The sequence below is a fragment of the Panicum hallii genome, chromosome 8, assembly GCF_002211085.1.
Source record: "Panicum hallii strain FIL2 chromosome 8, PHallii_v3.1, whole genome shotgun sequence".
Classification (NCBI taxonomy): Eukaryota; Viridiplantae; Streptophyta; class Magnoliopsida; order Poales; family Poaceae; genus Panicum; species Panicum hallii.
In genome coordinates, this window is record NC_038049.1 from 2,543,181 (window position 1) to 2,559,460 (window position 16,280).

At 45.8% G+C, this 16,280-nt stretch overlaps 2 protein-coding genes and 1 pseudogene across 2 annotated transcripts; all 3 read left to right on the plus strand.

Annotated features, from left to right (window-relative positions):
* The first annotated feature begins 1,561 nt into the window (after nt 1–1,561).
* On the plus strand, nt 1,562–7,696 carry LOC112902587 (annotated as a pseudogene).
* Nucleotides 7,697–9,799: 2,103 nt separating this feature from the next.
* LOC112903320 lies at nt 9,800–12,843 on the plus strand. Its single transcript, XM_025972562.1, has one exon. The coding sequence runs from the start codon at nt 10,093–10,095 to the stop codon at nt 12,487–12,489; it is 2,397 nt and encodes a 798-aa protein (XP_025828347.1). The 5' UTR covers nt 9,800–10,092; the 3' UTR covers nt 12,490–12,843.
* Nucleotides 12,844–14,842: 1,999 nt separating this feature from the next.
* Nucleotides 14,843–16,272, plus strand: LOC112903321 (thioredoxin-1-like). The gene is made up of 4 exons (XM_025972563.1): nt 14,843–15,000; nt 15,586–15,677; nt 15,765–15,890; nt 15,999–16,272. Exons 1-4 carry the CDS (start codon nt 14,982–14,984, stop codon nt 16,125–16,127), a joined length of 366 nt encoding a protein of 121 aa, XP_025828348.1. The 5' UTR covers nt 14,843–14,981; the 3' UTR covers nt 16,128–16,272.
* The last annotated feature ends 8 nt before the right edge of the window (nt 16,273–16,280 follow it).

Here is a 16,280-nt window from a genome sequence, read left to right on the forward strand (position 1 = left end):
TCCTAGCTTATCTTTGCTGGCGAGCAGTCGTGTCATTTGCTGCTCTTGTGCCACGCTATCTTCTTCTGTTTCATGGATCTCATGGACGGCGCTAAGGGCCTGTTCCTACTTTTTTTTTTCCTGAGAAATTCCTGCATAATTTCCGTGAAATTCTCGCGTTCCAAACAGACCCTTTAACTGTCCAAGTCTTCGCATCCTGAGTCCTGATAGAATAGAGATGACAGGAAAGCAAATGGGAGCCCAAGAAAGTACAAAACGAGGCTTTTTGCCAGGGCAACAAACACAACAAAGATATTTCCTCTAGCCCAAATTATAATTCATTTTGATTAAGTTTATATGAAACATGAGTTTCGCTTGATGGTCCTTATATAAAATATGTTTGATAATATATTTATTTGAACTTGGTCAAAGTTAGATAGATTTGACTTAGGAAAAAATTAAAGTAAATTATAATTTGAAACAGAGGGAGTAAAATTAGCTGAATTGAGAGTGCTTTATATTTAGTCTTAAAGTGAGAGCACCGAACTTTCTAGAAATATGATCTCACCACGTTTTCTTCTAAAGAAGAGGTAATATTGTTTCTTTGTCTTATACAAAGTTCGTAGTAATACGAAAGTAACTTGGTAGTCGTAATTGATTGTTAACAAAAAAACACTACTGTAATGTAACTTATGAACAAATAAAGTAACTCTATAGTGTGTGAATTCAACTTATTTCGTCTAGGACTCAATTTCAGTGGTGAGTCTTTTAATAGGACTGGCTTTAAAAAATGACCATTTTCAGATGCGGCCTTTGACAATTTGCCTCAAGATAATCGATTAATCGATTATAGAGGCAGCAGTTGAAGATGGATGCCTCTAAAAGTGAAGTCACTCATCTCTTGAAATAGGTTTTATAGTAGTGAGATATCAACATTGACGTAGTCACCGCAGAGACTTCACTTTCAATGAGCACGCCGTATGCCATTGAAAAAACAACAACATTAAATCATTTGTCTATTATTGTCATTTGTCTATCATTGAAAGAACAACACCATTAAATTCTAAGATAAATTTAGAAAAATACGAGCACCTGGACCAAATCAAAGGAATTGAGACTGGGTGTGGGCAGCAGGTTCCACACAAGAAATCTGACCAATTAAGTTACGCTCAGTTTATCTTGATGTCGAATATTTGAGGCCTGAACTATTATTAAACATAGTATAATGGGTTGGTATAGAATATACACATATGGTACCGAACAAGTTGTGATTTCGAGAGGAGGCTACATTTATACCGGCCATCATCACTGAACTCCGATTATTATTGAGTCGATTTGATTTAAGTGAACGACACGACGCAAAACGAGCTAGCCTGGGCCACAATGGCAGAATAAAAGGAACGAGCTAGACAGAGGTAAAGAAAGCATCTCTTTGCTCTTCTTGCAAGGGAACATAAAGATTGCTCCAAAGAGAAAGATACTATATTTTAGCAACAACTATGTGCAGACGTTGATCGATCTATCCGAAGGCATGCGCATAAGCTACACATTCCACAAAGAAAACATCTAGTTTACCTACGCAATGGAACCTCAGGTATATCTTTGATCACGCTATGCATTACGTCACGTATTTCAATTATATATCTTGCCTTCATATTGTATCCCAGCCTATGTTCTATACATTCTCTGTTTTTTTTCTTTCTGTCAAGAGAAGTGTATTAAAAAATTATTGGCTTTCAGTGACATATATATTCGTTACTTGTTTTTGACACACTGGAATATCTCTAAAGTTGTGTATTAATTAATTCTCCTGACACATTTATTACAGTTGTTGCTACCAAGTACCAACTGAGAAGCTTGCTGCTTGCAGAACCACATAATAAGGATCATTGACACCCCGTGGGTTTGCCTAATCAAGATCAGTGGTATGTAGTTACCATCCACCAACCATTAGGCAATAATAGAGCTTTATATTATGATTTAACTATGTTTGTCAAATTACTTTTGGGACAAGCCACTCTGCTTATCAGTCGTCCCTGGACTTTGGAACTTTCCATGCATATACTTAATTAATCGATTGCGCTGGTCTTCGTGCTTTTAATTTAATTTCAACCTAGATGCGGTTTCTTAGACCTATATATGAATAGCTAAGCTTTACCATTTAAAAAATAAATAAAAAAATTTAGCAACTTTATTTATTGTGTAGCACACTCTTAAAAATTTAGCAGAACAAGACAGGTCATATTCTTTTGTTTTCTCCCTTTCCTCTTTCTTGGTTGTTGCATTGCTCAGAGGGGCGGGTCTCGAAAAAAAAAAGGTTAGGAGTTCATGTTTCCTTCATATTCTGTATTTCGAGTCTCCTTCTAATAAGTTTTGTGGTGCTGTAAGAGCCTGTTTGTTTCATTTCCAGAGGTAGCCACGCCTAGACTTTGGCTCTGCCCAAAGTGCAGCGTTGTTTTTCAACGCCAAACTTTTGGCAAGAAATGGCATCAAAATGAACTAAGTAAACAAGTTTGGCACATCGCAAGTCTGGGTGGGTCGTGTTGAATATGTGGCGTGGCCATCTGTGGACGCCCATCCAAACAGGCCCTAAATTTGTAGGAAGGTCTTAGTAGTATATGCTTCCTTCATCTTTCACATCTAGTTTAATCCTTTATCTTTCACTTTTAGTCTATAAAGTTTTAGATCTGGTAGAGCTATATTTTAATTTAAAGTTTGTGTTCATCCGATTGTTATGAATTTGTTTATGCAACAATTATTTGCAGAGATAGGCCACCTTACAAACCACCTCTCAGATCATTTTTGTGGCCGGCCATCTTGTCCTTTTTCCTCTTGATTATATGTACGATCATGTTGTTGTACTTTCCTTTTTGCGAATAAAATAAAAGAGCTGTGTGTGTGTCCGATCCTTATAATTTTTACTACATCTGGATAATTGTAGGGATATATACGTAATAATGGGGAGGTTGTTGGACCTACTAAACGAGTGGGCTACTAGTGCTTCTCAGCTTCATTCTACAACTGTTTTTATATCTGTTCTTTATCGGTGGCCTTCGGCGACAAGCAGGAACCGGTTGCTTCGAGGCACCATATGGATAGCATATCTGGGAGCTGTCATGGTAGCTATATACGCTCTTGGTATCCTGTCACGAGATGCGAATGCGATGGATAACGACGATTATGCATCATCATCGTCGTCGTCGTCATTAAGATTAGCCCGACCATTAGCATTCCTTTGGGCTCCTTTCCTCCTCATCCATCTTGGCGGTCAGGATACCATCACTGCCTTTGCCATCGAGGACAACAAACTGTGGCAGCGGCATCTGCTCAACCTGCTAGTCCAAGTGACCCTAGCACTGTATGTGTTCTGGAAGTCCAGTAGCTGGCACAGCACGCAGGTTCTTGTCCCTGGCATCCTGCTGTTTGTTGCTGGGATCATCAAGTATGGAGAGAGGATAGAAACCCTGAGGCATGGGAACCTGAATAACCTGGATAGCATGAACCAACAGGACGGACCTACCTGATGATGATCCTCGTACCCTAACTACTATCATCCGTGATGCTCTGCGTTCGGCACCAGGGATCCTGATGCTTTTTGCAAGGCGCAAGACACTGCAAGTGGCCGTCACTACAGGAAACGACTGCTTTGCCGAGTGTCCCAAACACTCGGCAAAACGTAAAAAACACTCGGCAAAGGCTTTGCCGAGTGTTGCACTCGGTAAAGGGGACACGGCAGAAGAAAACACGGCAAAGGGTACTTTGCCGAGTGCATTTTGTCGGGCACTCGGCAAAGACTTTGCCGAGTGCCAGCCCCGCACTCGGCAAAATTGTAGCGCCGTGACGGGGCAGAAACGGTAACGGACGTTTTGCCGAGTGCCTAAAACGCGGCACTCGGCAAAGAACAATCTCTTTGCCGAGTGTCGGAATTGTGACACTCGGCAACTTAGGACTCTTTGCCGAGTGCCCGGATCCCGGCACTCGGCAAAGATTCTTCCTTTGCCGAGTGCCTTGTATCCGACACTCGGCAAAGATTCTTCAGGTCAGGTTTGCCGAGTGCAAACACTAGGTAAAGTGACCAGAACTACCCATTTTAATCTATTTTTTCTATTTAATGCACACATATATATCAAAAAACATATATAGGCACAAAGACCACCAACATCACATCTATATCACGCAAATCCTAAATCGGTTCACAAATATCATTACACACCATAAAGATCTCACAAATGCATGTCTCACAATATAGTCTACATAATGTTGAGATGTCACAAAAACATAAGCTGTCCACAGAAATAAGATAGGTGATAAAAATTATCATGAAGGACGCCAACCCGGCTGAGTTGGAGAAACATAAGGGGAGTTTGAGGCCGCCGATTGATTCTGCATGGAGGAGAAGCGATCGCATGTGTGAGACAAGATAAATGAAGATTAGACATGGGTAAAACTTATCTATACTCACAGGAGTAGAAAACTCAGCAGGAGGCCGCTGAGGTGAAGCGAACAACGAAGGTGGTGGAGATACACCCGCTGCGGCGCCAAGAGTCTGCATGTAGGCAAATACGGTTTGCCGAGTGCCAAAAACCAGACACTCGGCAAATACCTATTTGCCGAGTGCCAGACGTATGGCACTCGGCAAAGCTAACGGCCGTTTGCTGCCGTTCACAGCTGACGGAGCTTTGCCGAGTGTCTCTTTTTGCCGAGTGCCCTACACTCGGCAAAACATATCTTTGCCGAGTGTCAGTTTTTGCCGAGTGTCTGGCACTCGGCAAAGTGTCTCTTCGCCGAGTGTTTCCCTTTACCGAGTGCGGCACTCGGCAAATATCCTATTCACCGAGTGCCCGACGAAATACACTCGGCAAAACCTGTGGCACTCGGCAAAGACGCTGTCTCCGGTAGTGCGTTGTTCCTCTTATGAAGATCAGTCGTCCCTCTTATTAAGATACGTCCCTCTTGTTCAAGTTGATGGGTGTGGAGCTTGGTATGGTGTACAGTGATCTCTACACTAAGGCTGCAGTGCTCCGGACAAAGATTGGCATTGTATTCCGGTGCATCTCTTTGTCATGTACCGTCGCTGCTCTCGTCCTCTTCTTCTTCTCCACCAATTAACACTTACACTACTACTGGTGGTAGCAGAGTTGACACTGTAATCACCTACACATTATTCATAGGAGGGCTTGTTGTGGACGTTTGCACGGTTCTTACAATGGTGATGGCATCACCATGGACATGGGCGTGGCTGCGGGCTCGGGGCCACCGTAGGATGGCTTCCATGTCTCTGTGTCTTGTCTCCAGCTGTGACATGGTGTCGGGATGGCTGAGGACGACGACAAGGCCGTTGTGGTCAAACACCATGGGGGCAGTACAGGTTTGTGTGTTATGACGATGATTCGCAGCCATGGTGTTCGTCGTCGTCGCCGCCGCCGCCTACACCCTCGGAACGAGTGATGGGCATCATCAGGAAGCTGGCCAGCAGTGAAGAGGAGAAGGAGCTATTCTAGCTGAGCAAGCTGCTGGAAACCAAGCACGTGGTGGTGGACGACAATGTCACCATGTGTTTGGTTGCCGCGACAAATGACATACTACTACAGCCTAGTCGTGGTGGCGGCGGTGAAATGCACCAGCAACGACAGCATGGAGAGCAATGGCGGTGTCTGGGCCAGCTGCTACTGGCGGCAACAACACAGCCGGAGTGTAGCTTATATGTTGGCTGCACGCATGCACAGAGGTTCTTCTGTGTGAGGCGGCGGCGGCGGCCACGGGCATCAGCATCGCCACCGCTGCCGCTGCTTCAGCAGACGTCTGCCGGAAGCCGTCCAGGTACATGGCGTACCTTGTTGCTGTACACCCAGATGGTGCTTCCCTTTTGCAGGTGGTTTCTACCAACCCTGATAAGGAGTATGAGAGGTGGGAACTGTATTCTAATATCAGCCTGAGGGGCAAGCAGTATCAGATTCGCGTGGGTCTTCTTCGACTAGAACTAGCGGCGGCGGCCAACAGGGTTTGGGGTTCCTCTTCCTCCTCCGCCAACAGCAACAGCAACAGGGGAATAATAATGGCATCGTCGTTGCCTCGTCCGGAGCTGTGGCAGCAAACACTGGAGGAGCTGAAGCACATGTGGGCAAGGCTGCTTGTGTACGCCGCCGCCAAGTCCAGGCCGTAGGCGCACGCGGCGGAGCTGGCCAGAGGTGGGGAGCTCCTCACTTTTGTGTGGCTTCCCTTGTCCCACAATGGACTTGGTGATGCCTTCCGGGTAGACCTAGTTCCACGGAGTAAACAGCATGTCGTCCCCTCAACACGTCATCAGAATTTGCAATTGGTGGATCAAAAACATACTACGTCTTCAAAAACCTCCCAGCAGTCCGGATGGTGGTTAATAACTGCTGCCTACAGCTCCTTGTCCCTCCACCAACACCGACAGCAGGTCACCAGGAAGAAGCTAAGGTTATTATTATTATTATTATTATTATTATTATTATTATTATTATTATTATTATTATTATTATTATTATTATTATTATTAATAATAATAATAATAATAATAATAATAATATTTTATTATTATTATTAATGTTGTTGCTACTATTAATTATTATTACTACCACTGCATTAATCTTTCTTTTTACATTTTATTTATATAGTATTCTCTCCGTTCCAAATTATAGATCGTTTTGGCAAATCTAAATATGTAGATTTTGCTATGTATCTAGATAAACACTATGTTTAGATACGTACAAAAATTATGTATCTAAATTTATCAAAATAATCTACAATTTGGAATGGAGTGGGACGATCCCACCGGTTAATTAAGTTGGCGGGCGGGCGCCTTCCAGGGTGATGGACCCCTAAACAATACAAGACATCGAAAGTCGTGGTTGGGCTCTTGCCATAACGAGCTCAGCAGCTTCGACCTTGTTCAAGTTGCTTGTCTTCGTATATTAATGCATGCATGCATGGGGAACAAGCTTCATTCGGTGGTTGGGTGATTGCCTGTCATCGTGTACATACAACTAATTGTGTTCCCTTTTCCTTTTTTCATCTGAGAAATATGTTGTTTCTCATTGAAAATAAAAATGTGTATATAGTATGGAGATTCTAAATAAAAGAGAACATATATTAGCTAGATTGAGAGTTCATTGTATCAAGTCCGTTCATAAATAAAAGTGAATAAAGTTTGTGATCTTTCATTGATGTCGATGCATGTTTAGGTAAGATATACTCACTCCATCCTGAAATATAAGATATTAAACGGTTCAAAATTTTCTACAAGTCATGATGATTTCTCGCCAAGAGCCGATTTCGAATAATACCTCGATCTTCGCCACACCGATCAGTCTTTTCAAATTGCGTCGTTAGGCTCCTCGATCTTCAGGCCGTTTATGTGTTTATTCCTTTAAAGCCCACTCACGCACGTTTCATCTTCTTCCTTTTGCAATATTTGCAATATTGCTCTGCCTTCTCTTTTGCCAAGAAACCACCGCCGGCGATCTGTTCGAGTTCTTCTTCATTACCACCGCCGACGATTGCCTGGCAGCCACCTCTTTTCCTCGTCATCCTCAGCTGTGTCGTTTTGATCTGTACTAGCCCGGTCCATGGTGTTCTGTATGCTTAATAATGCAGTTAGCGAAGCAGCTAGAAGAATAGTTGCAGAATGTTTAACTAGAGTGGTAGGCTGCATTTGTTCTGCAGAAAAGATACTGAGCTCAAAGCAGAGTGACCCTAGCGTCCAATTCTCCAGTGGAGCCTGTTACTGATGATGTAAGCCTTGGGCATGGTCGTACATAATAGCAGCATCCTGAGGCTCAGATGCCACCTGAAATGAAACGCTAATGATTTTTTTTTGAAAGAAGAAAAGCCAAGGATTCATCACAGTTCAGAAAAAGATGAAAGATACTTGGAGCCATGCATCAATGCATGGACAAATAATACTTCCTCCGGGCTTTTTAGATGTCGTATTTGCCTGGGCTACACAGACCAAGGAGGTGATTAAATCCTCTCTCTCCTGATTAATTCTGGCCTCGATTAATACTCTGGCTAATTAATTCTGCATGCCGGCATGCAAATCCCGCCGCTCGGGCTCCCCGCATGCAAATCTGAAGACCGGCTCTGGAAGAGATGCCAGGTAGCTGAGGGCCTCCGCAACGTCGTGGTCCGAGGTGTACGTAGAGCTGCCGGAGCCACTGGAGCCGAAGTAGCCGCCGGAGTCATCGTAGTCGCTGGTGGCATGCTCCTCGCTGTCGCTGGAGTCCGGCGCATAAACGACGCCTCGCACGAGCTTCGCACTGACGCCGCGTCCGCACTTGCCTTCTTGCTCGGCCATGGCTAGTTCGCTGAGTTCGTGAGGATGCAAATCGCCTGTATATAATCAACCAACGGTGCAAACTGAATTGAATCGTCAGCACGAACGAGGCACTCATGCATCGTCTCCTTAACTGCTCATCTTGTTCATCGAAGCGTTATGGAGCCTTACATAAATACGACATCTATTTCCGACGTTTTCCAAAAACCAAATACGACACTAGAAAAACGGAGGGAGTATTGTGATTTCAGAAAGGTGATGACATGTCAGGCAGCGAAGGAAGCCATCATACATGCAGAGCACAGCATTGGTAGCCACAGCAGCAAGTTGCAACGTAATGTAATTGCTAGTGTGAAACGACTTATCAACCTAGTAACCGGGGCTTCTGCAGATCTACAACCTGATCTCCTATTGCTTAAGAACATGTCAAAAGTAAGGGCTGGCAGGTGAGCGCTGCCCCTCCACGCCATCATAGGATGGGCTGGCCCGTGTAGATAGCCCACTGCATCATGATGTTTGGGAGTACTCTCTCCGTTCTGAGATAAATACATTTCAAGAGTTCAAAATTTATCCTAAAATAAATACAAATTTATAAATGGACAACCAAATCTCAATTGTCCTTTTCTACTCTCTCCACCCAAGGTGCAATAACTATACTTTTATAGCGGTGTATATATAATTTCTTACTAGCATTGGTCTCCGCATCCAAACTCTAGAAGTGCATTTATTTTGGGACAGAGAGAGTATATTTCAAGGCTTTGTATCTCCTCGAGATATTTTTTTAAAATTTTTTAATAAAGCTTCTCTAATGGAAAAAATCACACCAATTTAAACAAAACGTGTCTTGTTTCATTCACTCTACCTTATTAGCCTGTTGCTACTGATGTCTATGCTAGCCGATAAATCGGGGCGCGTCTTCTAGCGCGCGCGAATTACAGCGGACCTCAAGCTGTTCTGAGCGGGCGGGCCTGTGGAACTCATAGGCCAGAACTTGAGGCCCGTTAATTTGTCATCGGGCGAAACTGGACTCCTCCACCAAATTAAAGCAAGTTCAGGTGCCGATCTCATAACGTTTGGAACATTTCCTATCGTTCCAAATTACTGAAATAACATTTCATAGTGTTTGCAAACATATATAAATATTTCAGAATAATCAAAAAAAATTCTGATCCATTTCAAAATATTCGAAACATTTGTAAATGTTCCAAAATAATTGAGAAAGTTTTGTGCCATTTCGAAATGTTCGAAACATTTCAAAATGTTTCAAAATAATCAAAAAAGTTCTGTGCTATTTCGAAATGTTCTTCGCCCCCGCGCTTGCAATCGGAGAGGTCATTAGAGCTGAGCCGCAGGTGGAGGTCCACGCTTCTTCTCTCTCTCAACGGTTAATCTAGGACCACTTCTTCTTCTTCCTCATCAATGGTGCAGAGCTCTCTCTTTTTATAGAGAAAAAGCAGTCCCAGTCTCACAGGACGCCCTTTGCGTGTCCACCGTCCACGTTAACATTCGACGTCCTCATCACAAGTTTGCAATGATGCCCCAGCCTTTGCGTGTGCCATGACAACATTCCAAGTCCTCGTGTGTTAGCGACGATGCATGTGCTCTGCTCTTTGCTTTATTTGTTCGGAGGATCGGACATGGTTTTATCCGTCGCCCCAAACATTATTTGCATACATGACGACGCTCTGTTGGATTGGGACGCCCTCTATCTGCTCGCAAGGTCTCATCCAGCAGCTTCATCGATCCTAGCTACATTCCTTAGTGAACAGTGAGGGGACACCCCCCCCCCCCCCCTGAGATAGAGAGAGAGGGAGATGTCTGACATCTGGAGCGTTGTGCGATGGTGGGAGGATTGGCAGCTGCGCATCCTCGTCCTGGGCAGCCTCGGCCTGCAGTGGTTCCTCCTGCTGGCCGCCCCCATGCGCAAGTACACCATCCCGCGCATCTTCCGGACGTGCATCTGGCTGGCCTACATCTCCAGCGACGCCCTGGCGATCTACTCCCTCGCCACGCTCTTCAACCGCCACGCCAGGGCGATGCCCGCCGGCAGCGGCGCAGCCTGCCCCCGCGGCATTCCCGACGGCAGCAAGCAGCAGCAGTCGAGCAGCATGCTGCTGGAGGTCCTGTGGGCCCCCATCCTCCTCATCCACCTCGGCGGGCAGGAGGAGCTGACCGGCTACGAGATCGAGGACAACGAGCTGTGGACGCGCCACACCGTGACCCTGGTCTCCCAGGTCGCCGTCGCCGTCTACGCCTTCTGCAAGTCGTGGCCCAGCGCCAGCGACTGGAAGCTGCTCGCGGCCGCGGTGCTCCTCTTCGTCATCGGGGTCGCCAGCTTCAGCGAGAAGCCGCTCGCCCTCAACCGGGCCAAGATCAAGAGGCTGGCGGCCGTGTCGGCCTGGGTGCAAGGGACCAAGAAGCCGTCCAGGTGGAGGGAGCGCCTGAACCAGTTCTTCCTGTTCGAGGAGAGCAACTGCTTCGCGGCCGGGATGCAGCAAAGCCTCTCAGCAGCAGGTGGGGAGGAGGGCAGCAGCTTCGCCGACCTGCTGCGGAGGTTCTCATCCTGTGGGACGGAGGGCAGGAAGAATCAGAAGAAACCGGCGGTCGCCCTGTCTGAGCCGGACAAAGTCCTGATGGTCCTTTCAGATATGTCACTGCTAGCTGCTGCCAAGGACCTGGTTGCTCGAGGGAAAGCTGCTAGGGTGGAGGAAGTTCTGCCACCTCTGCCCGTCGCCGAGAAAGCCCTGCCGCGCTGGCTGCGCAGCGCCTTCGCCTTCATCTATACCAGAGCCAGTGTGGTCGTCACTCCCCTATACCTGGTCTACCACCTGCTGGTGGTGCCGGCCCTGCACATCGCTGCCCTAACGCTCTTCGCGACAAGCGACAAGGGCCCGTACAAGCGCGCCGACGTGAAGATAACTTACATCATCCTGTGCCTCACCGCCGCGTTGGATGTCTTCGCGGTGTTCATCCGGCAGCTGCTGTACCGGCTCATGGCCATGACGGCAGTCCCGGCGCTGTGCGAGACGGTGCCCGGCTTCAATCTCATAGACGCGGCGCTCCGGGAGAGCGAGAAGGGCTTCGGGTGGATGTACAGGTGCGCTAGGTTCATGGGCTACAGCTGCTGGGAGGAGTGTCCTCTTGTTGGCAGGCACCAACTTCGTGAACTGTACAGGAAAGTCGCACAGACTGTGATCGCGGATCTAGTGGATGCCCGAGACCGAGACCTTGCCAGCTACAGGATATTTGACTCAACTCAAGATACGAAGAAACCGACCAGCAACTGGGCTCTAAGTAAGGAACTGCAAGACTGTTGTCATGACGTGACAAGAAGCAGCCTGAGCGTCTCATTCGACCGGAGTGTCCTCCTATGGCACATCGCCACCGATCTTTGCTTCCGCTGCATTGATGATGAAGAGCAACAAGAAGAAAAAGATGAAGGAGAACTAGAAGGAGGAGGAGAAGGAGAAGGAGAAGAAGGAGAATTCGAAGGAGGAGGGGGAGAATTAGAAGAAGTAGAAGAACATCAACTACTACCACCACATCAACAACGACAAGGAGGAGGAGGAGGAGGAGGAGGAGAGGAAGAATTAGAAGAAGTAGAACAAGAACCACCACCCAAACAACAAGAAGGAGAAAGAGAAAAAAGAGGAGGGGGAGAATTGGAAGAAGGACAAAAGGAACCACCACCACCGCAACAACAGAGAAGAAGAGACCGAGCACTACGGCTTCATATTGAGTGCACACGTGCAATTTCCGACTACATGGCCCACCTGCTCAATTCCAACCCCGAGATGCTGCTGACCGGCAGCAGGCACCATCTGATCTCCGAAGCCATGCATGAAGTCAAATCCTCCTTTTTGTCGGAGGATAGTAAGTTCATCCAAAAGGAGGAATTAAAGAAGCTCATCATAGCTGATCCTAAGCTAAAGCCAGATTATGTAGGGGATGATGACACTAAAGTTTTCCACATCATAGAGGCACGCAAGCTTGCGAAAGAGCTGCTGGAGATGCCAGACCCTACGCGCTGGAATTTGATGTACCGGGTGTGGCTGGGCATGCTCTGTTACTCCGCTAGCATGTGCAGGGGTTACCTCCACGCCAAGAGCTTGGGTGAAGGTGGGGAGTTCCTCTCTTTCGTCTGGCTTGTGCTCTCGCTCAAGGGGGCCAAGAGTTTGGCCGACAAGCTTCAGATGCCGCCGGAGACTTAAGCTTCTGACGCCACCGAATCAAAAGCACTCCATCAGGAGGACAAGGCCGGGAGGGTGACTCGGTTACTTGATTCGGCCGCGTGTGTGGTAGATTGATGTCGCTTTACTTGTTTGTTTTCTATCTAGCTCTTGTGCATGGTACTCTGGACGACACTCAGGTACATCGCCTCACATCTGTTTGCTTGTTTTTTCTGATGCAGCGATGCATTCATGCATCTGTCCTTGCTCCTATGTATTACTAGCAATGCTGGGTAATCTGGTATGTATGCTGCTGCGGTGCTGCCCGCTTGTTTGTTGTCGTGTGTAATTAACTAATTATTGGCCCCTCGTTGAGCTGGACTGGCCTGTCATTTATTATGTTCTCATACACAATGCTACTTGAAAGCTTTTATCATGCCTTATGTTAATTTGTCTGCCTATCTTCTACCTGTAAACACCTTTAATTTGTATAGTGTACCCCAAAATGGGGCGCGCACTTGTCACCCATGAATATAAACCTCCCCTCTCCAGGAAGGAAAGAGGAGGACACACATTACGCTGTCCATCTTTGAGCAAGAACACAAGACTCTTGGGCCATGGCGCGCTAGCCTAGTTCTCGCCTCCTCCTTTATCCAGCTTGCGCCCTTCTCCCCAAGAAAGGGCTCTACTTTTATCTGTCGTATCCAGGTTGCTCCTTGCGGCAAAAAAACATGATGTGCATTCAAGTTTTTTTGGATGCAATGATTTTGGTTACACGGTTTAGAAAGCTAGATTATTTTTTGGCAATGACCTGTAACATATATTGGGACAAAATAATGACGGAGAGCTTAGATGCTGACAGCTTGTACTGTCAGCGTCCTAGGTCCAATTGGACATGTGACCTGAATCAATTGGGCTTCATCATTGGGTCCAAGGACTCAATTCCTCAATCCAACAATTCATGCAAGATCAATTGGTAGGGTTGGTAGTTTTTCTCCTTTTTTATTTTCTTTTTCTTATTTTGTTTTTTATTTCTTCTCATGTTTTCCCATGCGTTTTTATATCTTTTTCTGCTCTCTCTCTTTCCTAATCTTCATGTATTCTTTCTTTTCCTTTTTCTTATTTTGTAGCTTTTACAATGTTTTTCCTTTTTTCTCTTCTTCCTTTATTTAATCTTTGATTTCATTTGTTTTTCCCTTATTCCCTTTCTAATATTTTTTCTCTTTATTATTTTATTCTTAATTTCTTCAAGTATCCCTTATCTTATTTTTTGTTTATTTTCCATTCTTTGTTCTCTTGTATGGTTGAATTTTATCCACGCGTGTTCAATATGAATCCATCCATAATCCCTCCTCTGATCCTACTTCTTAATTTTGGCTAGTTCAGATAGATGTTTCGACTTAAGCGGTATATAATAGGCCAGTGATTGGGGGTTTCGCCATCGACCCTAGCCGTTCCAGGCCCAAGCAACTGAACAAGGTATTGGGTATTCCCTTCTCTGATTCTGGTCCCTTGCTCCCACATGAAGCCTTGCTAATAATAACTTTTCACAACTCTAGTGAAATCAACTAAATGCCCCATTATGGATTCTATAAGCTACGAACATCAATCAACTTTATGTAGGCAATGACCATCATGGATTTTATAAGCTTAGAATATTAAAGATTTTATGTGTGAAAGAACCTCATATAACAGAAAAAAAGTTAAGGCAATACGGTACAACATACTTTAAATCCAAAATAACTCTAAATAGTTCCTGGCCCCAAGTAAACGCAAAGCGAGGAGCAAAGTAAAAGGAATCATGGAATATGGCTGTATGGGATCGATGGCAAGGAATATTTTGTCTTCACGGCTGGAAAGCAAGTATAAGTGGAGTTGGAATCCCTTTTTCAAAGGAGTGTGGGTTTGGAATAATCTTTAGAGGTGGCCTACGTCCCCCTGCCAAGCAGTTTCCTTTGGTTCTCTTTTCACGATGCCCACTGCCTAATATTCTCTGACTCTTTGATCTAGCCAAGTTCGAGTTTGCACTTGTACCATCAAATAAGAAATATGACGCGTCGCAGATGAACATCTAGGTTGGACAGGATTCTGACGTTGTGCCAATGTATAGAAATTAAATGTTCTAGCCTTTTTCTACCTTTATTTTGAGGACAAACCCCAACATACAAGCGTTCGTATTACTAATACGACTCGAGATCTAACTCCTTATGTTACGTTTTTGCTTGCAGAGAGATCTAACACGAAATGACCATCAACAATACACGAAGATGAAATAAAAAAAAGAAAAGAAACGTGCCCATTCACACTTACTCGAGAGGCATCTATTCCTTCCCATCCAAATGATCGAGAACCTAGCTTGAGGCCTCAACTACAACTATATATTGCCATCACAGCGTACTGCCTGCCTTCCCTCACAGCGTGATGCTCGATCCACCTGCAGAGAGGCCTCATCTACAACTAAATTTTGCCATTACAGCGCACTGCGGCCTGATCTTCCGATCCCAGGACGAGCTCACGCCGTAAAGCAAGGCAGCATGTCCAAGACAACCGATGGTAAGACTTGCTCCCCTGTTGCTTCATCCTGCTTTTAGTCACTAAAAAATTGAACCAACAAAAGTATCCAGTCGGTATAAGCGGTGTCTGAAAGATACAAAGCCTTCATTCATATAGAGCAAGTGTGTTGAGATTTCACATAGAACTAAAAGTTTCCAATTGATAACTTTTTTTCTGAAAAATTGCCTGAGCACGTATTTCATTAAGAGTTTCTGGGAACATCAAAGACTAGAGATCGATTGATCTATTTGCTTGTGTACACAAAACATCATCTATAGAATGTCCAGAGCAAAATAAAATAACTGCATCAGGGTCAAAGTCAGAACTTATTAGGCAAGGATGGATCACCAGCCTTGCGGTGGCTACGGGCGAGGCCGTGGGGAGGACGTTAGGTTGGGGGTAGCACCACTCTGGTGTGATAGCGTCACGGGGCGTGCTGTAGAGTGGTGGGAAGAATGGGGAAAGAGGTTGTTTGGGGTGGTGGTGGCGATCTTGTCGTCGGTTATTATTTTTGATCGAATTAATTATTCAATCTTTGCATCTGACTGATGATGTCTCACGGTAATTTTCTGCTGTGGTGTGCAGTGTTTGGGGTGCCCAAGCCAGGGTACTACAGGATTTATTACATCATGAACGATCCTCGCGACTTAGAAACCGCTCTATCGCAAGCCGACCCGGTACATACATATAGCCAGTTTCAAGTCTGAATAATTGTGATGGGAATACATCTCTGAAGCTCCGTCTTTCCCTCTTGTCTTTGAAAGGTGGTGCTGATGTTCTGGGCGGACTGGAACGAGCCGTGCAAGGTCATGCTGAAATCGTACAGGGACATGGCCAGGGCTAAGAAGGACCGGGCCGTGTTCTGCCGGCTGGACGTCGACAAGTTCAAAGTACGATGATGACTATTACGGGGATATCCGATCGACGGTGGATCGTTTCGTCGGCGCGGTCCTGATGGGTGATGGCTGATTGATCGTGCTTGCATTGCTTGCGTGCAGGACGTTGCGGGGAGGTACAGGGTGGAGGCCCTGCCGACGTTCGTGCTGATGAAGAACCGCGAGGAGCAGCGCCGGGTCGTCGGCCCCAAGGTGGACGAGCTCAACACGACCATCAGGAACAGCATATGATCTGATCAGATCGTCCATGCATCCAGGACGACAGGGAACGATCGGTCCAGAGATGATGATCCTCTCCAGTCCTATCTGTTTGTTGTACACATACATAGACATGCAAACACTGGACCCATAGTTGTATGATTATATTTTCTGTAAACTCTTCTA